Source organism: Macaca nemestrina, chromosome 14 (genome assembly GCF_043159975.1).
Source record: "Macaca nemestrina isolate mMacNem1 chromosome 14, mMacNem.hap1, whole genome shotgun sequence".
Classification (NCBI taxonomy): domain Eukaryota; kingdom Metazoa; phylum Chordata; class Mammalia; order Primates; family Cercopithecidae; genus Macaca; species Macaca nemestrina.
In genome coordinates, this window is record NC_092138.1 from 92005037 (window position 1) to 92029846 (window position 24810).

The following is a 24810-nucleotide window of genomic DNA, read 5'->3' on the forward strand; positions in this document are numbered from 1 at the left end:
ATTTGAGAAGGGAGGTAATGTATGAACATTAACATCTGGCTTCAAAAGACATCTTTCCAAAGAAATTGTACTACCTATTAACGTGTACACCACCAACCAAAAAAAAAAAAAAAATTACTCCATCACTTTATTATCCATAAAAAAAAGACTTGAACATTGTACTGAAACATCTATTTAAGTATAAATAGTACTAAGCACCAATTACTAATCTGAGGGCCTCCTCACAGGTCCAAGGGCAATGAGTAACCTCGAGAAGCAGGTGACTGCACAAGCAGTAAGCTATGGATTAAAAATTAAAAGGATTTCACATTCTTTCCAAAGTGTACTGCCCAGTGTCTGGCACACACATGTTACAATATGACAGTCTGCTCTATTTGTGAGCACCCGAGTTTATTACAGGGGATTACACATGCGTATGATAGAATCTGGCTCCCAGTACAGTCAAGGGAGAACAGCATCAGCCAGCAAATGTGCTGATCTTACACTGAAAATGGTTGACTCAAAACATTTCAAGGGTGATGCAAACACAAGAATAAAACTGTGGCTCTATTAGTGATGTGGTTTTATATGCTACATATGTAGACCTCTCTTTATACAACAAATACAGACAGTGCTGCAATAAAAACTGATGACACATCAAATTGTTCACCTGAAGAAAATAAACCCTATTATAGTTCAGAAAATAATGCAACCAACTTTAATTTAATCTAGATACAGGTACTTTATTTACAAATATTTAGATTAATAGCATTTTGTTACATCAAATGAAGAGTACAGCAGTCTGAATAAATCCTTCGGTCACAAAAACAATAAAACCCACTGTAACTAACTTTGGGAGTCAGGGTATTGCACCTCAACAAGCCGCAGTCTTTCGTTTGTGATTGCCACCTTATATCCCAATGGGTGGTTTGTTTGTTTTGTTTTTGTAAATATACACACACACCAGCAGGTCATGGTCCCTGGGTGAATCCCTTGTGATGCAACAGTGTAAGCAAAATGGATCACTGTAAGTCTTTAACAGAACATACCAATCTACTCCAGAAATCCTATTTTTTAAAAAGTTAAAGACAAAAGTAAAAATGAATCCACAAATTAACCAAAGCCTATTTTCTGCACATTCCAGTTTTGGCTTTTATTTAACATTGACTATACAATACTCTGGTACTACCACATGTTTACAACCCAAAAAGATGTACTTTTATGTTAGTGTCTGTAAAGAGGGATTTAAAATGTGTATTTTAAACACAGCAGTTGAGCTGAGTGCATTTTCTATAGTGCGCTGAGGTGTTACCTATTCTACTTCAAATAAACTCTCAATTCCCAGCCACTGAATCAAACACAGTAAGAAAAATCAACAGAAATGAAGAACTTAAACATGTTTGTTGTACAAAGAAATAAGATTGTTTCTCTTGCTATACAGTATTAATTCAGTGGCCAAACCACCTAGTGCAAAGTAATAACTTACTTTGAAACACCTTTAGAAACACTTTCCCTTTTATGAAACAATTTATGCCAACATGACATAAAACAGCCCCTCATACTATGAACACAGGGATATCTTATTTCACTGTAGTGTTAAAAATGCACAATTTAAAATCCCTTAACAGCAGACCTGTGGTTCTGACTGTCCAGTTCAGAATCTGACCATTCCAAGAAGATAAAGGTATAAAAGCTTAAAATGTGCAATAATAAACCCAGCCTTTTTTCTTTTCCTATACAGTAAGGCAAGAATGCAGCCTGTAATGCAAAAACGTTTACAAAAAGAGAAAAGCAGGTTAGCACATTGTCGATTGCACAAGAACAGTTAAGAAAATCAGCAGGTAAGCAACAGTGCAAAGATGGAACAGAATCTGCTAGTGTTAATCCTCTGATGCTAGGAGCTTTTTCCAGCATAATGTCCCCAAACACTGCCAGCACCAAGGGGTGGAGCCAGTACTACTTGTGAACTGCAGTGTGTCTATTTCTTTGTGTGAAATGGAAGGGAGTAACATGGTCACATATAGGTCATACTGTACAAACTGGTATTTTATACTGTTCCAATGCCAGTAATCAATTTATTTTCTTCATTAAAATAATATACACAGAATGTATTGTTAGTTCGATTCCTTCAAATTTTATACATATTTACTTTCTGTTAAAGAGAAAAGGATAAAATGGTATAAAAAAAGATAAAGCTATTAATTAAGCACGAGAGATAAGATAAATGGATATTTTCCCTGTGCGAGGCTAAGAGAGAAGCAAAACTCGTCAAGAAAAATGCCACCCACACAACAGGAAATTTATCCAAAACAAAACAAAAGCAGTTATAGAACCCCTTCTCTACCATCAGAAGTCATTTCACAGCAATAAACTTATTGGTTACAACAGACATACTTGAACAGTTAAGGATGGGTAGAAAGGCTTAAGATATCATCAAATTAAACCATACAGTGAGACAAAGCCTTGCCAAAGAGGGAGGGTAAAAATCATGAAGTCCAGCATCAGTGCTCAGTTTAAATCATATATTGGTGACATACTTATCACGAGGACAAGGGGGAAAAAAAGTCTAGATTTACCATGCAGGAGAGATTTATTACTCTACTTGCCTTTGATAACCTGATTACATCTAGTTGTTTAGCAGTTTAGTATTGTGTTAAACTGTTTTTACAACAGATTTTTGTTTTTTCTTTTTTTTTAATTAAACCCAGTAAGATGTACAGAAGACAATGAGGCAGTAAAAAGTACTGCTTTCAACAGACAGAGGTGAAAGGTCAAATGAGGGGCCACGGCAAAGAGGTCACTAGCAGCCACAGCCTTCTCTCTGGGGTTGGGGTTCACTGGTTAGCCGGCCTCCCTGCGGGGCTGAAGGTTTGTGTTGTACACCAGACTCAGCAGCATTCAGATCCAAGCTTCCATCCTGAATGTTCTGATATATTTTCTTGGCAGCCTCAAGGAAGGCATCTTCTACATTCTCTCCCCTAAGAGGCAATTGATAACTTTATTGGAGAACCACAGTTTTCTACAAAAGACAAGACATTATATACTGACCTTTTGTTAATCTTTAGTTAACTGCCATGATGTCTTCAACTTAACCATTGTCATCTAGTAAAAGATTACCAGAACACTGAGCTAAGAGAACATGGAAAACTATTTTCTTTTCCTTTTCTTTTCTTTTTTTTTTTTTTTTTTTTGAGACAGAGTCTGTGTCACCAGACTGGAGTGCAGTGGTGTGATTTCAGCTCACTGCAACCTCTGCCTGCCGGGTTCAAGTGATTCTCCTGCTTCAGCCTCCCAAGTAGCTGGGACTACAGGAGCACACCACCACGCCCTGCTAATTTTTGTATTTTTAGTAGAGACAGGGTTTCACCATGTTGGCCAGGATGGTCTCGATTGCCTGACCTCATGATCTGCCTGCCTTGGCTTCCCAAAGTGCTGGGATTACAGGTGTTAGCCACCATGCCCGGCCGGAAAACTATTTTCTGTGGAAAGCATACATACATACATGTACCGAAAGCCCTTTCTACAAATCGTATTTGGACAACTACATGTGTTATATGCAATCATTAAAATACTGTATGTTAATACACACCATGACGACTGAGATATGTCATTTCTGTGATAACAGAGAGGATACTCCAAACAGAAATGAAATCTCTCCAAACATGCTGAAATCAGAATTCCAAGAATAATATGGTCTGCTCAGCCAAGCATGAACTGAGCTGTTTTTAATCGGGTGATAGTGACATAATCATGCTTAGCCACGTTAACACCTCCATTCAGTTTTCTTTGGACTAACAGCACAGCTGAGACTAAACAAAAACAGGTTAGCCTCTACCACAAGAAATTTTTGACCTAATAAATGAAGAATAATGATGGGAGTGCCACACAGTTCAAAGCAGACATGGAAGAACAATTAGAAAATGTTCACTACTCTTCTGAGTAGACACTACCCCTTAAGTAGACACTACCCCTTAAATCATGCTTTTTAACGTGATCAGAAAATTAAATTGACCAAGCTTTTGTCTGAGATGCCAAACTCAACCTCACTTGTGAAAAGTCAAACACTGTCATTTGTGAAAAGTCAAACACTTCTGAAATGTAAACAAAGTTCCATTTTATTAACCTGGGTTACCAACAGGCATAATCAAAGTACAATCTTTTAGGTAACAAAAATTCATGTTATTTTGAAATGTAAAAAAGGAAGCAGAGAGATGTTTGCTGTTCTTCCTGCAGTAAGCATTACACATTTATATATAGTACTTTATATGTGTATATACATTATATACTTTTCATATATATGATTCTACTTTGAGAAACTTGAATATAATTGAAATATCTATATTTTGGTCATACTTACGTTTTTGCACTCGCTTCGAGGAACAATAAGCCTAAAAATAAAATTCAGACTATAATTAGGACACTTCAAACTAACTCACAAGTGCATTTCCTTTTTTTTTTTGAGACGGAGTCTTGCTCTGTCGCCCATGCTGGAGTGCAGTGGCGCGGTATCAGCTCACTGCAAGCTCCTTCTCCTGGGTTCACCCCATTCTCCTGCCTCAGCCTCCCAAGTAGCTGGGACTACAGGTGCCCGCCACCACACCCAGCTAATTTTTTTTGTATATTTAGCAGAGACGGAGTTTCACTGTGTTAGCCAGCATGGTCTCAATCTCCTGACCTCATGATCCACCTGCCTTGGCCTCCCAAAGTGCTGGGATTACAGGAGTGAGCCACTGTGCTTGACCCACAAGTGCATTTCTTTAGTAACATCTGAAAAAGTTTCCCATCAGTTTTTAGTACTCCTCCCATAGTATTTTATGAAAAAGTATGTAAGTCTGAGGTGGAGAGCATCTTTATATTTGTCACTAAATAACTGTACTGCTGCAACATAAATCTCACAGAAATAGAAACACATTTTGTTACTTCCTCATTCTTGAGATTTCTGAGTCTGCATTAAAAAACAACAAAAAACTGTCAATCTGCAGTATCAAAATCCCACCTTTCCTTAATAATTCTCCCAATTGTGACCATTAAGTCTTAAAGAAACCCACCGTTTTCTTCAGCAAACTGTTTGGCTTCTTCATATGTAACATCTCTCTGTGCCTCCAAATCCGCTTTATTTCCTATGAGAATTATTACCTAATTTGTGATCAAAAGAAAGACACTTATAACAAAAGCAGTAATTTAAACCAACCATGCAAATTCTGAAATCCAAAAATCTGTATAGAAAAAATAACTGGGCCTAAAAAGAAAACCAAGTACTAGCAATTATCCACTAGACAGAGCTACAGATTCATGAAGTCATTACTACAAAGGACCTTAGCAATGATCTAGGCCAGGGGTTGACAAACTTTCTGTAAAGAATAAATAGTATATTCTTCAGGTTTGTGGGCCTCATATGGTCTCTGTTACATGTTCTTTGCTGGGTTATTTTTTTGTTGTTGTTTTTAACAACTCTTTAAAAATCTAAAAACCATCTTTAGTTCACAAGCCAGTCAGAAACAGGCTGTGGGCTGAATGTGGCCCGTAGGCCATACATACTTTGGTGACACCTGGTCTAGTCCAAAGATTATGATATATCTGAGTAAGATTACTAAGGGTTCATGGACAAGCTCCAGGGGATCTGCAAATACCCTGAAATACTGTAAATACTGTAATTGTGGGCATGTCCTAGAGGAGCAGGTTCATGGCTTCCATCGGATTTTCAAACAGTTCTCAGATCCTCAAAAAGTTTGAAAGCCACTAGGTACACCTGATCTAGTCCAAAGATTATGATATATCTAGTAAGATTACTAAGGGTTCATGGACAAGCTCCAGGGGATCTGCAAATACCCTGAAATACGTAAACACTGTAATTGTGGGCATGTCCTAAAGGAGCAGGTTCATGGCTTCCATCAGATTTTCAAACAGTTCTGAGATCCTCAAAAAGTTTGGAAGCCACTAGGTACAATCCTTTAGGCTACCAGTAAGGAAATTAAAGCTCAAGGCAAAAGGACTTGCTGAAGGTCACTCAGTGAATCAGTGGTAGGAGGACATTAGATCTCAGGTAGAAACCCAAACTGTGATCTTGAGACAAATACTATCCTACCCCACATTATCCCTAGATAGGACTGAGTTTATAGTTAACAGTAACTGATAAGAGACGTCTATGTGTATACACAAGGGGAAGCTGGGAATAGGGGTTTGGGGCACGTATGCAGTAAGTTCAAATCCAAGGCAAAAATAGCACCCACCTACCTATATCCACCTTGGAACCACTCATATGAAGTTAGGCCAAAGTTAAAGGCAGCTCTGCAAAGTTGTAAGAAGAAAATACGTACCCTTGGGGAATAGCAAAGGGCTTTGGCCTTTATCTGGGGTGGCAAGGGTGGGTTATGGATAAACTGTCTTTGTACATTTATGAGCTTATTTGACACCAGTTGGTAAAATCCCTCCCTTCTTCCCCCTTCCAAACAGATATGGTAATCTAGATATGAACACTTTAGGAATGGATGGTTTCAACTAAAAAGCACTTCAGCCATTAATTTTTTTTTCATGTGAAATTACAGCTCCTGGCTCTTCCACTTTCAAAAATGTGTGTCCATAAACCAAATCATCATTTTGATCTGAATGTAAACCTTATGCAAGGACAGTTAAGTGTACAACAAAAGTGAGCATTCTTTAAACAGTGTGGACAAAGTGCCCACTGTGATGGGGAGGAAACTGTCATACACTATCCATTAGTCTTTTAAAAGAATAAAATAATGATACTTAAAATCAATTTATAAAACAAGTCTGGTAAAGCCACAATGACGAGCACAGGGTACTCATTATAAGATAGGTACTCAAAACAAGAAATACTGTCCCGCTCCTGATTCTCTCTGAATCTCCAAATAAGGCTTCTTATCTCCCTGAAAGGGAAGATGTAAAGTGGCATGCTAATTACAGAGATACAAAACATGCCCACAACAAAACGGTAGAGAACACAACTTCTACACAGAATTCAAGGGCAATTTTATAGAAAATGGAGCATTTAAGAAAAACTTAAGACCTTTTTTTCCTCCTGATCTGGTTCTATTTCAAAGCACATAAATGAGGCAGGAAGGACACAGGACGGGAAGGTTAATTTTATTATACTCCTCCATGGGCCTTCTACAATGAGTTTTGTTTTTAATATTTTACTTGAAAATAGCTATAGACTCACAGAGGCTTACAAAAAATAACAGTGAGGTCCTGTGTACCCTTCACCAAACTTTCCTAATGGTAGGATGTTATGTAACTATAATACACTCTCAAAACCAGGAAACTGACATTGGTACAATCCCCAGCCCTTATTCAGATTTCAGTTTTTACACATTCTCAGGCACATGTGCATTCGTGCACAGTTCTATATAATTTTATCTCAGGTACAGATCTCAATCATCACTATCAGGATACAGAACTGTTCCATCACTACAAAGAAACTGCTTCTGTGCTGCCCTCTATGTCGTCACATCATTACCACCCTCCACTCCCTTTGCTAACCCCTGGCAATCACTATTCTCCATCTCTACAATTTTGTCATTTTGAGAATGTTTTCTAAATGAAATTATACAGTATATAAACTTCTGAGACTGGCTTTTTTACTGGGCATGATGCCCTTGAGACCCAGCTCAATTGCTGCATATATAAAGAATTCATTCCTATGTACAGCTTAGTAGTATTCCACTATAGAGATGTTCTGAACTGTTTAACCATTCACCTGTCAATGACCAGGTTGGGAAACACCTAGGTTTCCAGTTTTGGGCTACTGCAAATAAAGCTGCTATGAACACCCTTCTATAGGTGTGTATGTAAACCTTGGGTTTAATGTGATAATGGAAATGAAAGTTTCAGGCACAGTCCCTAGCATGATAGGCGAACAATGTTAACTGACTCTCAGTATGATTAAACCACCGTTTCCTGATAAATGCTAATCTTACCACTGATGACATAGTTCTTGAAGCAGGCCTCTACCAAGTGTTGGGGAAAGCCAAGAGAGACACGAGCCTTGTTCCTGAGAAACTCAGTCACAGCTCAGTGCATCTTTCCTCACATTGTTCCTGGCATACCCTCAACAGTATCTACTGAAACTTTACTCACCCCTCAAACACCATTCCTCTGTAAAGCTGCTTTCTCTCCAGACAGCACTGATCATCCTAGGCTCCCCAGAACTGTGCTAGTCCCTCTATTTCTAATTCATGCTTCAATCTACTTTGCAGCACAGTTACCTGCATACCTGCTAGTTCTCTCCCTGCTAGACTATAAGCTCTTCGGGACCAAGGATCCACGTTTATCTTTGTATACTGCAGAGTCTAGCATGGTGACTGGCCTTTAAAAATCTCAATAAATATAATCTCAGTCTGGTTAAGAAGCTAATGTTTTAACATATATAGAATCCTTTTTATTTTTGACTGAAATTTTCATTCTTAATTCTCCTCCTCTAGTTGAAATTTTTATTGAGGTAACGCAGATTCACATGCAGTTGTAAGAAGTCGTAAAGAAAGATCTCTTCTACATTTTGCCCAGTTTCCTCCAATGCTGAAGTTTTATGAAATTAACGCAGATCCCTTTTAACATCATAATTTCAGATTTCAGTCTTCACATTAGATCACCACTACATTCATAATTGTAACGACAAACATGAACAAAAAACCTAGGTATAATAAAATGCAAAACCAGGTTTAATTAGAACTGAAAAATAACTGTTACATTTTCTTCGACTAACTGAAGACAAAAATCTCACCAGTAAATGGCTTCCCTTTTTGGGATAGCTTAGTTCTTACATTTTCTGTGTAATAAGATGCCATTTAACTTACAGTATTTGGATTGGTGAGATTCCTTGCATCTGTCAACCAGCTGCTTAAGTGGTTATATGTACTTCTTCTGCAAAAATAAAAGTTTAAATTTGTGACTGCCACATAATTATAGAAAAAAAATTCAACAAATATTTAAAATATATACTTTAATCAATATATCCTAAAATAATTTTGCTTTGACCAGTTACTCAGAACAGTAGTTGTGAAATACAACTGCATACTTTTCAAAAATCTAGCCAAACGTATTATTTTTAAATAAATAACTCAATATCCAACAACTTTGATAATTACAGGTCAGGAGTCAACTATTTACTCCTAAACGCAGACTGTAAACAGACCAATAAGCAAGCAAGGAACAACACAGTAAATTGATGGAAATGCCAATGTGGAGTCAAAACTCAAATTACTTTGAAATCATACAGATTTTCAATCACAAAGCAGAGACAAAGTTGTATCAAAATGCCTAACCATGACACATTTAATGGAAGACACTTTGGCTTGTCTTTAAATTTTAGTTTCATTAAAAACCAAGTCACACTATTGTAAGCTGGCATACAATTCACCTTTCCTTAATAATTTAAAGAGCAAGCTAACCATAACAGCATAAAATTGACTTTGAAGACATTTATACATTGACAAGAATTCAAGTCCCCAGATATCAGTGAAAAAGTTCATCCTAACTTTGTACTCTTACCAGGTAGCTAAATCATTCTGGTATTCTTTAACTGTCCTATTTTTCTACTTTCTCCAAGCAAGAGTTTAAAAACTCATAGGTTCATTTGCACTAGCCAAGTAAGCTCTAAGATGGTAAACAAACCCAAATATTTGTAATATTATACACAGTAGAACCTACCAAAGGGGTCAAAGATAATAAAATGTTTGAGGTTAAAAATGTTTCTGATTTATAGACTCACAGAATATAAGTCTATTTTACTCGTTTAACATGTGAGGAAACGGAAGCCCATAAAGACTTAACTGGTGTCAAAACCAGGCCTAGAACTCTTTTACAAATACCACACGTCCTTCAAGTGTTTCTAGTTTAGTCCTGTGAATATATTCCATGATCTCTAGCTGCCAGTTTTCACAGATAATTTGTTATTCAAAGTATATAGTTCTTTCCCAATGAGAACTGAGAACTCCTTACTCAGATTTTTACTGTGCTAATCATATTACTCATGAATCATCACTTAGATGACAAAAAAGTCATATATATCAAAATAGCTCCTTTCCCCCCAATGTTTTAGAATTTTCTAAGTAAACAATGATAAAATGTCATTTTTTAAAAGCACAAGCCTTATCTGTGTTTGATATTTGTATTATTGGCATACCTTGACTTTACACAACAGGTACGTTTTACTACCTCATGCATAAACCTTAAACAAGTCCGAACATTTCTACTGATTTTGATGAATTTTAAAATTTCAAAGCTGGCAGGCAGAGTGAGGTACACAGAAAAGCTTAGTACCAAAATCATATAAACCATATTACTTACATGTACCATAACTTCTGCCAAGGATTCTGGTAATTGTTATTAATTTAAAATTCACTATCATTATAATTTTAAATCCATAAATATTATTCAAATATTAATTGGTGGTACTAGTGCTAAAAAAGTGCTAAAATGCTAGATATGTCAAAATGTTATGGCAAAACAACTGTCACAATAGGCTACGCTGTCAATTTAGAAAAGCACCCTGTAACAACAAGAGTTAATGACAAAAATAAAAAGGAACTTTTATGTTTGTAAAATGTCAAAGAATAACAGAAATAAATTGGTGTCATGACTGCAACATCGAAGTCACTATAAAGTATCACTTTAGCACCTGACTAAAGCCTGGGGTACTCTTTTCCAGTAACAGTTTTTATTACAATATAATGAACATATCATAAAGCTTATCCTTTTAAAGTACGTAATTTAATTGTTTTAAGGGTAGTTACAAAGTTGCGCACTGATCACCACTATCTAATTCTAGAACATTTTCATCACCCCAAAGAGAAACTCTGAACCCACTTAGAAGTCACTCATTCCCCATCCTCTGGCAATCCACTTTCTTTCTCTATAAATTTACCAGAATATAAATTTTGGATATTTCACAAATGAAATCATACAATATGTATCTCTTAGTGTCTGGTTTCTTCCACTTAGCATGATGTTTTCAAGTTTCATCTATGTTGTGGCATGTATCAGTCCTTCCTTCTTCCTCATAGCTGAGTAACATTTCATTGTATGGATATACCACATAGTGTTTATCCATTCATCAGTTGATGCATATTCTGGTTGTTCCCAGTTGAAGTACTTTTTTTGATGACTTGAATAGACACAGATTTTACCAAAAGTATTAACTATGCTTAAAAGATATACTTAAAAGCAAAAACAATATTCTTAGCACACATCACCATATTTAAATTTTATTGAGTTTTTAATTATGTGAAGTCTTCAGAAATGCACTCCTCATAAAATTAGACAGTTCTGTGTAGGCGGCCAGGTTTATTAATAGCCTTCCCATAATACTCTTGATCATATCACTGATTGCCTGGCTATAATGAAGAGCATTAAGGCTTGTTTCCCTCTGTTTTGCTCTGAGGCCACCCAATTCTAGAATTTACTGAAACTTTAGGCACTATAATTATAACTAGTCAATATCTTTATTCTAAGGCAGCATTTCCCAACGTGTGCTCCTCAATAAAATAAGCTTAAGAAACACCAAATTAAATAAAGTCATACAGCAAAGAATTTCTTACTGCAGAACTTTCCGGAGTCTTAATATGCTAATGAGCATTATGACACATCAAGAGGAAACCGTATAAAGCATTTTCCAAAAGGAAATATGCTTTAAAATCTACTTATCACTTGGTCCCACTCACCCATCTTTACCCTCAAGAAACAGAGTCACATTGCTATTGACTGGCACTTTACATCAACATGAAAGGTGATCCAGTTCATTTTCTAACTTACAGTAGACAAACAGTGCAGGGTCTAATCAAGTGGCACAGTTTTCCATGTTCTCCAAAGTCAAACCTTTACGTACAGTAGTTTTATCACTTTACATCAAGTGCTTTGGAATTCCAGAAACAGTCATGTTGAAATAAATTTAAACCTACTGCATGTAGTATTTGAAGTCATTTCTATCCATTTTAAGAGAAAAAAAAGTAAATGAATAAACACCTTCAGATGCAAGCATAAAATTTTTTATAATCCCCCATGCTGGATTAGCAAAACTCTTTGCTTGGCCTTATTTTGAGAGGTGTAAACTTTAACACTAGAGACTAAATAGAGTAAGTCCCAAGAGTGAGTTGTTTGCTTTCTACTTAAAAGAACATTTTATATAAAATATTATTTCTCCTCAAATCATTCAACTGAAGTTGCTTTTCAGAACTGTATTCTTCTATTAGCTTCACCCGATATCTCCCTAAATTTTTCTTTAGTCATAAAAACTTTCAGAAAATATCAATGTGTTATATCAAATTTTACATGGCAACTTAAGAAACCATAAAAAACAAGTAAGTTCAATTACAGTCATAAAATTACAAATTTAAAAAAATGCCTAAGTCAATTTTTTTTTAAATGCCCAAAGAAGATTTATTTTCCCCGTATGAAGGTTGAAAAAATTATCTCTTACCTAGTGATATCATAGACCATAAGAGCTCCTGCAGCTCCTCTGTAGTAGCTCCGTGTAACAGCCCTAAATCGCTCCTGTCCTGCCGTATCCCAAATCTGCAGTTTTATTTTTTGGCCACTAACTTCGATTATTCTTGTACCAAATTCAACACCAATTGTGTGAGGACAATCAGCCATAACTGTTAAGGAGGAAAAAAAGTAATAGCCCAATTTTCAGAAAACTTCAAATTAAGCCTAGGGGGGAAAATCCACTAAATAAACAAATGGCTTACTAATACTTACAGGCTATAAATAGACTAAAGCTACCACTGGAAAAAAAATTTACAAATACCCAGAAGTAAGAAGTCAGGGAAATGTGACTACAAATACCCAGAAGTAAGAAGTCAGGGAATCGGGATCAGCAAACTTCTAGAAAGGACCAAGCAGAAAATATTTTAAGTTTTGCAAGTCAAAAGGTCTTTATCATAAACTACTCAACTCTGTCACCGAGGCAAAAAAGCAGCCAGAGACAATAGGTAAAACAGGCATGGTTGTATTCCAATAAATTTTATTCACAAAAACAGGCAGTGACTGGATTTGCCCCACTGGCCAGTTTGCTGACCCCTCGACTAAAATAATCTGTTAAGTAAAAATAAGGATTTTAATTAATTCTTCACAGTATCAACATTATACCATTTAGCCTTCTTACAATCATTATCTATAACAGATTAATCAATGGTCTTGGGACCCTAGGAGTTGTTAGTCAAACAGATTCTTATCCCAGAAAATATCAGTGTCTCAAAGAAAATCAGCATGTGTTATATATATATATATATGCACATATATTTTAGAGATAGGGTCTTGCTCTGTCACTCATGTTGGAGTACAGTAGCACAAGCATAGCTCACTGTAACCTCAAACTTCTGGGCTCAAGCAAGCCTCCCACATAAGTCTCCCAAAGCACTACTGGGATACAGGCATGAGCCACCACACCTGGCTAATATATACTTCTTATTATACAATGACAAGTTATATATGTCTAAGCCAATGAACAAATTTATTAGTCCTTTCCTTATAATGAGGCCACTTAAAACCTAAACCCACCATTCTCCAGTATAAGGACACAGACTGCTGGGCACTTCATAAAATGTTACATCAAACTTCTGTAGTAAGCAGCACAAAAATGTCAAAGAAATAATTTCAACTATACAGAAACACTTTCAACTATATTTAGCATATCAGTTACAACAAATTGGTCCCTTCTATCACCCAAAAAAGCGTAGAAAGAATTCCATTTTAAGTATTCCAAATCTGTTATTTAACAAATGATACAAGCAGCAAATTTCTCCTCATAAGATAATCAATTCCTTAACAGAAAGTCAGAGAATAAAAAGATTAAGTTTGACATTATTGTATGTATTTTTAAAAATTATTTTAACATCAAGAAATCAAAACAAGCGAATCAGATTATATATATATAATGTGTATAAAAATCAACACTAAAATATGCTGGTATATTTCATTTTATCTGTACCCATTTAAAAAAAAGTACAAATATAGTGAAAGGTTATATTTAAATGCATGAAGTACACTGAAAATGACACTTTTTAAAAAGTAGAAACATGACAATAAAGAAAACTATTAATGTTTACCTCATGTATTAAACTTACATTTTTTTTCTGTAAATTGATGAAGCAAGCAAGATTTTCCTACTCCCATGTCCCCTGTTTTAAAAAAAAGAAGTTTCAGGTGGCAATTACATTTCTCAATTTTATGCAATGACTGCTATATTCCTTACCATATAACATATCATAAGTTTCTGGGACACTTCACAAATTTTTATTTTCCTACTTTACAATGATTTGAAAGTTTTCACTGTGAGACACAAATGGAATATTATTCCCAATCTTTAGCACTGACAGAATTTGGCTGTAAATTATTACTGTTAATAAATAGCCACCAGCTGGGAAGTGATTTTTTAATGGAATTTTTTTACTTTGAGCTGTTTCAAAATTTTATGGTTTTTGTTGTTATTGTTGTTGTTGTTTCCTTTAACTCATGCATAGAAGCAAAAGATTTCAAAAAGTGACAAATGGGGTAGCATGTAACAAGCAGAAATAACAAACTGAGTTCTGGAAGCTTGATTCACTAGGTCCCTGTCTTATACTTCTTGTATTATTCTATGAAAGAAAAGAATTTGCATTACATGAAAACCCCAGGAGAAAAGATGTCATCTCTTACTGTACTATAGCAATGTTAACCCTTGATGAAGGAAACATTAAAAAGGACACATTAAGTTCAACATGAAAGCAAACTGTTCTAATGTGAACAATTCATTGCAAAACTTGTACTTTCAAATGTAGTTTTATGTTTGGATAAATAGCATTAAGACTTAATTTGAGCAAAACCTTCTTGAAACTTAAGAAAAAAACACCAATTAAGAAAAATACTGTTTTTTATGTATATTACACAATTGATTTGGAATCAAACAATATTCTCTATCACTTTTTCCTTATAATGGAAGCCCAGGGGGATCTGAGCACTTTCACAGTATTTTAGGAATGTTTCTGCACTCCTTGAAACACTGATACTTCCTAGCATCAACAAGCTTTCAAGCAGCCCTCAAGAACAACGAACATCACTTCACAAGGTACCCACCAGCACTGTACCACAGAAATATCCAGGGCCACAATGCAAAAGCTGCACTGCTAATGCAAAAAATGAATCTCATAAAAGGAGCTTTAGTTTTACAGTAAGAAAATCAGTCACTCCTGAAGCGGTATTGTTTAAGTATTAGCATATAAATATTTTGTAAGTTAACCTTTTGGGAACAAGAGTGTAAGTTAAATAAACTTACCAATAATAATATATTTAAAGATGTAAGAGTAGTTGTATGGTGCAGTTGCCATGGTGGCACTAAAAACAAAGAAATCTCTGTTACTTCAGAAGGAAAGCATATACAAGTAATTCAAACAGATCACTGCTATCCTTTAAAGGTAGAAAAGGACACTGAATACAAACAAATGTCAGTTACAGTAAGTCAGAATAAAACTGCATTTCACAAATTGATCAAATACACAAATTCTCTTGGATGAATGATGCTTACACATTCTCATGTGTTATCCACAGAAATATGAGAAACCAGTTATACCAATATTTCATTTAAGAAAATATCCACTAGAACTTAAAGTATAATTTCAAAAAGAAGAAAATATCCAGTAAGAAGTATTACTCTGAAAACTTTCAAACAAAAAAATCTTTATAAATTTAAGTTAAACATCACTATAAATAGCCTCCGCTCCCTTTAAAGTCCCCTTCCCTGTTAACTGATCAAGTAAGTTACTAATGATCTACTTGTTCAGAACTCTGATTTTAAACAGAATGGTATACAAAGGAACCACTTAATTTATAAACACAAAACAACTTTTTACTCTACTTTAAATCAACAGCAGAGCATCCAAAGAGCAATGGTATGATTTCCAAATCAATGTTGGAACTAAACTGAATCACATGAAACTGTTCTTCCTAGATTTTTCAAGTCAATTTTATTGGCATTTTCATATGGCTCAACCTAATATAGGACTTGCAGATTATCTCTCTCACACACACACACACTTTTTGAAGACACAGCATCTCACTATGTTGACCAGGCTGGTCTTGGGTCTTGAACTCCTGGCCTTAAGCGATCCTCCCATCTCAGTCTCCCAAAGTGCTAGGGGTACAGGCATGAGCCACTGCACCCGGCCAGATTAACAACATAGTAAGTGCTTCCCATCTACTATTCTAGGGACTGAGATAAATGATGTCATAAAATTGTACTTAAGGTTGCGAAATTTGAAAGCTTGTGTATTAGAAGATATTTCAAAAGATCACAGCCCATTTCTTGCCCTCAAATAGACTTAACCTAAAGAATTCTAATTTCTCACCTACTTGAAAAGAAAACAAAAAACTTTCCAATTTATTTAAATGAATGCTCTGAATGTGTAAGACACTGTGCTAGGTCCTAGAGAGAAACAAGGGGGTGAATTATAAAATTGGGAATAACTTTCAATAAAGTTTATTCTCAAACCAGCTTTCAGCTTAAGACAAAAATTACTTATACAAATTAAGATTTCACCCCATTTAAAAAAGTCTGACTTACAGTATTTTTAAGCCTGGCTTTTAGTGTTTCTGTCAATGTCACATTACACAAGCCAGACATTTAATATGACTGGAAAATTTTATTTACTGAAATTATCACCTTACTATACACCATATTGCAAGCAAAAGTTCTATATAATTAATAACATTTAACCTGTAGAAAGAATATATATTTAAAACAAGTGTATTATTATAAGGAAAGAGTAAGTTGTTAATTACAGTAAAGTATTAATCACTTCCACACACTACAGTCTTCTCACTTAGCTATCTGTATTACATTTAGTGAAAGTAGAAGCCCTGCTACCCATTCCAGTTTGGCATGTTCTAACACATTTATAATCAGTCTCCTGCATCACAGAAAACTCCCATAACCAGTTCTTTCAGCAGAGAGAGTTTTTCTAGTTAGATTAACTCTGATTCTGAACATCACAACAACTTTATTCCCTTTTCCAGGCACTAGGGACTCAAAACTTTTAAGAATGAACTTGGTCCTGGGACTAAAATTGGCCTGGATTATTTACCTGATCTCTGAACTAGATGCCAAACATAAGGGGAAAAAATAATCTCTTACATTAAAAATATTTAAAGATTATTAACTTCTTAACCTGAATTCTTCCCAGACTCTTTCTAATCAATTTTTAATTCTTCTAACTTCTTTCCCCATTCAAACCTGAGTAAAAGTAATCACTTAGTCACCTTTAAATTATTGTCTCTCCTGTGCTCTTCTCCTTGATTTTTCCTAATTTCTTTCCCTCTTCGAACTGAAGGTTGTAGCTGTACATACTTTGCTCCTTCTATTTTATGTTAAAGCTATGACTTCTAACAATCCCAAATTTCTACTTCAAATGCTTTAAAGACTAATCATAAAATTATGACCCAATTTTAGTTGTACTAGTTTGTGTATTTGTTAATTATCACACTTTCATTAAATGTGAGATAACTAATTTTGAAAATGTATCTTAAAATTACAAACATTCATATAGTGGAAACTATTTCCAAATAAAAGAAATGATCACTATTTCAGATTGAATACCAGGGCTCTGTCTCACCTCACCACACATTTTTCTTGCTTGTTTCTTTAAAAATTACAAATAAAAACCATAAAAGCAGAATTAAAACTACTCAAACTTACTAATTTCAGTAAACAAAGGCAGAAAACATCTAACACTGTAGCCATCAACGCTCACAACAGGTCTTCCCTTTCTTATTCTAAGAAGATACTGTCTAGGTTTACATAGATTCCCATTGTTGACTGATATTAATACATTTCAGTCAAAAGTATTTGCAGTAGAATTATATTCAAATACTAAATACGCTTAATGTTGCTTTAACAAAAGACTTCTCAGTCTCATTTCTTGAACATGAAACATACCATTGTTAAGGTGAGGGATACATTTTTACCTAACTTTGGACGGGAAAAAAGTTCTTCCTCTATTATTTAACAGTGCTTTTGCTTTACTTAGAGAACTCTTAAGTCTAAAAAAAAGGACATGAAAGGCTGATCTAGTTCAAACTCTGAAAACATGAGCCCACTTAACATTACAATCCCCATAATTTTTTTTTAAAATCTCGGTAATATTCTATAACTTGTATACAACTACCGGGACAATTAAAATTCACTTTATTCCACATTTTATAAAAAGTATTTGAATCAAGTTCATATGTAAATAAAAGATCTTTATTGCCTTTAAAGGAAAAAAGTACTACATATTTACACAACAGGCATTTAACACATAATCAACAATTTGCAAACCAATAACAAATACAATTGTTAGTTACTACTTATCGGGTACTTGACATATGACAGGCAATGTGCTAAATATTTTACATACAATTTCATTTAATCCTTACTACTATTCTATAACATAGTTAATTATTATCCTCATTTTACAGATGAGGAAACAGACTCTGCAGGTAACACGTCCAGGTCACACAGCCAAGTCTGCACTGAACCTAGGACTGTTTTGACTGCAAAGATCCCCTCTTAACCACCACACCATCCTGCCCTCTCCACCGTCGTGCCTCCTCCACATGGTTATGAGATGTACCATGTTGCTCTGCAGTATTCACTTGCTTAATTATAATTTAATATTCTGAATAAGATACATGAATTACATTCAGAAGATGCACTGCAGTCAGAATTTATAGATATAAATGAATGGTAATACTAGTAATACTAATCTATAATACTATAATTCATCTACTTACAAAAAGTTTCTTGAGAACACTTGATAGTAAACCATGTAATGATCTACACTACTTTTTCCTATACTGTCTTATATAATTCTTACTTAATTCTCACAACTCTGCAGAGTCATTATCATTATGTCTATGCAAAAAATTAAAGAAACTGAGGTTTGGAAAAATTCACTCATTTGGCCAGTGTTACAAAGTTTGTAAATGGTAGACCTAGAAATTGAACCCAGGCCTGATTCCAAAGACCATGATTTTCTCTAAGTTATTATTAGCTTATTTCAGGCATGTACAGGTAGACTGATAAAATAAAAATCAGAGAAAGAGGAAGGATATTAGTGCATGTAAAATTTAGCTATAAACTACCCTTGCTGCCAAGAGAAATATTTACTAAATGCACAGTAAACACTTAACAATTGTGCCATGTATTCAACTGACTCCTTAAAGATATTAATATGCTTAATATTGTTTTAATAAAGGATTTCTCAACCTCATCTCCTGAACATGCAACTACCAGTTTTCGCCATTGTGGAAACATATCATTTCACCACGTGAAAACATACCATTTTTTACCACCATTTTCACCACTGTTAAGGTGAAAAATGTATTTTAAAATGGGGTATGCCATCTTGTAAAATTCTGCATATTTTTTTCACTCAACAAAATCAGACACATTTTCATGTCAGTACATTTAGATCTAAATGGTTACTGAACACATATTAAACACTAATTATTGTTGTGACAAAAATAGAATGCATGGTTTCTATTTACTGAATTGACACCTTTCTAAGATTACACAGACATATAAACGACTAGTTTTGAAACATGTAGGTACAGATGTGAAGGTATACACTACCAAACATACTGCTTGTGGAAATGTGCCAACATTTTGGAAAGTAATCAGTATATTTAAAAATCTTAACAATAATCCAAATCATCCTTTGGCTCAGGTATCCACTTAGAAGTATCCTACATATACAAAAGCTTCAGTCCATAAGGCTACAGGTATTAGCGCATTTAATGTACCATTTTTACAGCAAAAAACTGGAAATAATCTATCAGCAAGGAAATGACTGAATAAAGTACATCTGTACTACAAAATAATATCCATCTAGTTTAGAAACCATTTTGATCGATATGCATTAACCTGGAAATACCTCCATGATTTTGCTAAGTGCAAAAACACGTTGCAGAGTTTTATGCGATAGCATACCCCACTTTCAAACACACACACACACTCAACCCTATATTCATATACTATGAAATACAAATCAAATTGTGAAAAATACACGGACAGGAGAAAAAGGGAAGAGAGAAAGTATTAACTTTTCTTTATAGATCCCTGCACTGACTTATTACAATGAATTAAAAATAAAATTTTCTCTACCAATAAATACGTGAAAAGCACTTTCTATGTAATTTTAATACAGGTTAAAGAATACCCAAACAAAAACAAACAAAACTCCCACTCATAACATTCCCAACATTATTTCCACATTTACTGATAATAAGGGGAACTTATGAAGCCAATAATACGATTGGCCTCAAAACAAAAAAAACCAACACTCAATAGTAGAGGGCATATTTTTGGTTTTTTTTTTTTTAAATAGCTGAACTACTTACTGTTTGCTCTGATTTTAAAACCTGTTATATAGCTATTCTCCTTAGAACCAACGATGTTACTGTATAATTTTTACATAGTTGATCCAAGACATAACAAGGGAAAAGCAACCCACTAAATATTCCAGGTGATTTAATTCTTATCCTTATTTCCATTGATAAGTTTTGTTTATTTGTTTGTTTAACATGCATGATGTTTTGTTAAAAATACCAGAGCTGAGATGGACTGCTTCTGTGATTCCAACATGAACGTATCTGTTAAGTATCTACTAAGCACAAAGCACTGTGCCAGGCTTTGGCAAGATAGCAATGATCAAAAAAGACAACACTGTCTCTGCCTTCGTGGAACTCAAGAACAGAAGCATTCTGACTTGCTCTAAAGGCCCACTAAAATGGACTACTACTACCTGATTTGTCAGTCAGGTGGATAAAACTTCTGTAGTTAATCTAATAATCTAAGCTAATAAAAACGAGTGGTCAATTTCCTCAACAATAGTACAAACAGCCCACCCACTTAAAAAAAATAAATCTAACTTTTGACAATATAATGTCACTTTTATATAAATAATGATTTTAAAAAGCTGGATTGCTTAATGTGGCAAGAGAAGTAACTTTGATGATCTTCTATATACAGAAAATAAAGTATTCTAATACTGGACCTCTGTTCACAGAAAGAAAGCACTTAACACCCAAAAAGCCAAAAAAAAAAAAAACCCTGCACTTATTGCTAAAGTTAAAAGGATTAATAGTGAAAATTTTACTAATGATACTGTGTCTGAGATTTGCTTCAAAATAATTTGGCAGGGAGGAGGCAAGTGTATATAGATGAAGCAAGACTGATCACTGTTGACACTGGCTGATAGGTATATGAATGCTCAGTATGCTACTTTATTTTGTATATATTTAAAATTGTCTAGATGAAGCTTCTTAAAAGTACAGTACCTCTAATGCTTCTATTTGTAAACTGCTGTCTTTAGCCATGCCTGGCATTTTTAACCACATAAAAATGTTTCAAGCCTTTTTTAAAAAAACATGAAACATCTCTCAATAGCCCGAGTTTTAACATTTTATTTACCTTAATCAAGTTTCCTCCACTAGCACAGTATCTTACTGTGACTATGCAAAGATATTTGACATTGATAAAAATGAACACTCCAAATTCTGTTGCAAAGTTGAAGTATGCAACAATGATAAAGTTTAACTGTAATACAAAAAAGCAACAACTTTTTAAAATGTAGTTTTAATTTCAAGGAATTTTTAAATAGCTATTATAATCTAAGGTTTTACGTCTTTACAATAACTGCCATTTATCGAGGGCCTAACACATGCCAGCTACTTTATAAACAAACTCTAATCCTAAAAACTCATTTTACAAATAAGGAAACCAAAGTGGTCATAGTACTACTAAATGGAGAACTAGAATTAAGGTCCAGGTTTAACTCTACATGTAGCTCTCCAAAGTTATGCTCCTCTCTCATTCATTCAAAAGATATTAAACACCCACTATGTGCCTAGCACTGTTACAGGCACTGATTTACTATATGCCAAGCAACGTGCTAAGGGCTTTCTTTAAACCCCATTTAATCCTAGCAACAACTCTAAGATGCAGGTTCAATTATCCCCTTTATAGATAAGGACACTGAGTCCGAAAGGTTAAGTAACTTGCTTAAGATCACTTAACTAGGAAGTGGCAGTAATGGAGGGGGAACCCTTGACAGTATGACTCCAAAACTCTTAACCACGACATACCTCTAGGCATGATCAAGTAAAACTGCCTAAACAGAACTTGGAAGAAAAAATTTGGAAAGGCTTGTGGGGAATAAAGGGGTGGGAGCTGGATTACTGCAAGGTCAAATTTATCCTCAACAATCAAATCTAAATAAAAGACAGCTGGTTCCTCTACAATATTTACCTTAGAAAAATATACGAATTTTTTAAAGGCAGTTGGGATAGTAACGAAATGAGCAGTAAACTTTGCAAGAGTTCAAATCTGGGCTCTGACACTTGCTGTGGGGTCACCAGGAAGGCACCTGTCCTCTCGGAACCCGTTTCTTCATACACGAAATTGAAATCCTGGCATCTCTCCTTTGGGGTTTGTGAGCATGAGGATTTGCCAGTGTAGTGGCTGACTTTATGGACTTTAGGTCATGAAGGGGTAATCAGCTGTCATCCAATGCGAACACAGTGAAAAAGGAATTAAGTTGTAACTACATTATAAATGGTCATGCCTGTAACCGTAGCCTAATTTTTGAGTGTAGTACAAAAACCACCAGCCACAGTGTGAGCCGAAGCCAGTTTGTAATATACCATCATCAGCCAGACACACATCACAACTGTAGGCCTCAGTTTCCTCACTTATAAAGTGGAGACAACTTACCTCCGAGGGCTACGCGGGACAAGACAAACACGTACAAAGACACCTAAGTATGCACCTGGCCCACAGTTAAAACGCTTAAAACACTCCAGTTCTGTCGTCTTCTCTTAGATTCTAGAAATGCCACAACTTTCTCTTCATTGTTTCTAGATGCTCTGTAGCTTCAGGGCCATAGAGGCTGTCCACGCGTCTCATAGGAACGCACCAAAACCAGGACACCGCAAGCACAGGCGCACAGACCCCGTCCCTGGCCCGGCTGCAGGGCCAGACTCCCCACATCGACAAGGGCACCGGAGTTGCCCCGAGATGCCGAGGAGGCTGCGAAGAGCTGCCTTTGTACTCAGAGCCAGACGCGGCCTACGGGACGGGACCGCCACGTCTGGGGCTCGCGGGCTGCAGGGCGGCGCGGCACGCGTGGGTACACCCTGCGGGGGCGGGCTGCGGCCGCGGAGAACAGCGGCGAGAGGGGGGCCTGCGAGAGATGCGGTCCTGCCCAGCCGAGCCGAGAACGCGCGGAAGGCGAGGCCGGAACACACCCTTCCCTGCACGCCTCGGAGCGCCCCGCGGGGCGGGGTGGGCAGGAGGCTCAGGCAGGAGCCACGCAGGGGACACCTCCGCCCCCGCCCGGGAGTCCTGTCAGGCCGGCGCCGCGGCGCTCACCGCCGACCCCCGGGATCGCCGCGGCCTGACGGGGCCTGGCCCCTGGGGCGCCGCCCGCCTGCAGCCCCGTCTCCGCCGTCGCCACACCCGCCCCTCTGAAGAGCCCGGCGCGAGGAGGCATCAGCCGGCCGGACACTGCGGAAGGCCCGGGTTACCTGGTGGGTTGCTGGTGGCTGGGCAGCTTTCCGGGCGGGAGGGGGGCGTCAGGACGAGGAACAGGAGTGCGGACGCAGCGGGAGAGGGGGCGGGGGCGGTCGGCCGAGGCCCCGGCAAGTACGCGGGCAGGCCGAGAGGTGCAGACGCGCCGGCGGCAGTAGCGGCAGTAGCGGTGGCAGCGGTGACTGCTCCTGCGGCTCCCTCAGGATCTTTCTCGGGCTGGTCCAAGATGGCGGCGCTCCCTGCACAGGGTTTCCTGTCACCCTCGCAATGGGCCGGACCACAAAAGAAGGGGGAGAAGATGCGCGCGCAGCTGGCGGAGCCCGGAAGAGGGTGGCCGAGGCCAACCCGTTAGCCACGCCCCTTCCTCAGCCCTCACCTCTGGACTCGTCGCGCCGCCGCTGAGGCCCGCCCCGCGGGCGCTCACGCCCGGAGGGAAGGTGGAAAGCGCGTATGCGCAAGCGCAGTCGCGTGTCCTCGTCTCTCGGGGGAGCTACTGCGCAGGTCTGCGTGGAATCTGGTGGGGCGCCCCTGCGTCTTGGCGAACTAGGGTTGTCGCTCTTGGAGACTTTTAAACTATTTTTAAAACCAACATTTACCACTTATTGGACGCTTACCGTATACTGGCCACCGTGCTAAGCATGCATTTACTGTATTCATTCAACGTGTATTTATGGGGGCGTTTACTATATATACTGCTATATGCAAGGTATATAGCGGTGAACAAGCCAGGCTAGGTCCCTGTCAAACAAACCTCGGAAGCAGGCATCCCCATTGTATCCATGGCGAAACTGAGGCTTGGGTTGGTCAACTCGCTTGTCCAAGATCACGCAGTTAGGAAGTGACCCTGCATTTCATCTCTATTTTGACTTCACTTTGGGGGTGCCTTTGACAGGGAGAAAGAAATGTGATATTTTTCACAATTTGTCTACCATCTGCCATCTTCCAACTTGATCTGCCGTTATCACTGCCCCAAAAGGTTTCGTGCTTTTCGGGTGCAGGGTCACGTTTTGACTTCCTTGGGCCCTGAGCGCTTTTGCCTATGGCTTGTATACACACACACATATTTCACACACATATAAGTTAAATATATGTATAAGTATTTAACTTATATTTTACAACGGCATTGATATAAAGAGGACGTACCAATATTATATAACAAAATATTTTCTTTGACCTAAAAGTTCATTTTTTTCTTGTGACTTCAAAAGAACGTAACCCGGCCGGGCTTGGTGGCTCACGCCTGTAATCCCAACACTTTGGGAGGCCGAGACGGG

At 37.0% G+C, this 24810-nt stretch overlaps 1 protein-coding gene across 1 annotated transcript; it reads right to left on the reverse strand.

The window, feature by feature from the left end:
• Positions 1 to 696: 696 nt before the first annotated feature.
• LOC105487151 (RAB14, member RAS oncogene family) lies at positions 697 to 23807 on the reverse strand. Its single transcript, XM_011750471.2, has 8 exons — positions 23533 to 23807; positions 15248 to 15306; positions 14061 to 14114; positions 12413 to 12590; positions 8793 to 8859; positions 5028 to 5115; positions 4337 to 4367; positions 697 to 2957 (listed from the first exon to the last, which is right to left on the reverse strand). The coding sequence occupies exons 2-8, from the start codon at positions 15297 to 15299 to the stop codon at positions 2780 to 2782; spliced, it is 648 nt and encodes a 215-aa protein (XP_011748773.1). The 5' UTR covers positions 15300 to 15306; positions 23533 to 23807; the 3' UTR covers positions 697 to 2779.
• Positions 23808 to 24810: the final 1003 nt, after the last annotated feature.

Coding starts and splice junctions, on each gene's coding strand:
- LOC105487151 (XM_011750471.2), bottom strand. CDS start 15,299: ATGGCAACTGCACCATACAACTACTCTTACATCTTTAAATATATTATT. Junction 5,116..8,792: donor ATCTCACCAATCCAAATACT/GTAAGTTAAATG, acceptor ATCACAAATTAG/GTAATAATTCTCATAGGAAA. Junction 2,958..4,336: donor CTCGAAGCGAGTGCAAAAAC/GTAAGTATGACC, acceptor ATTGCCTCTTAG/GGGAGAGAATGTAGAAGATG.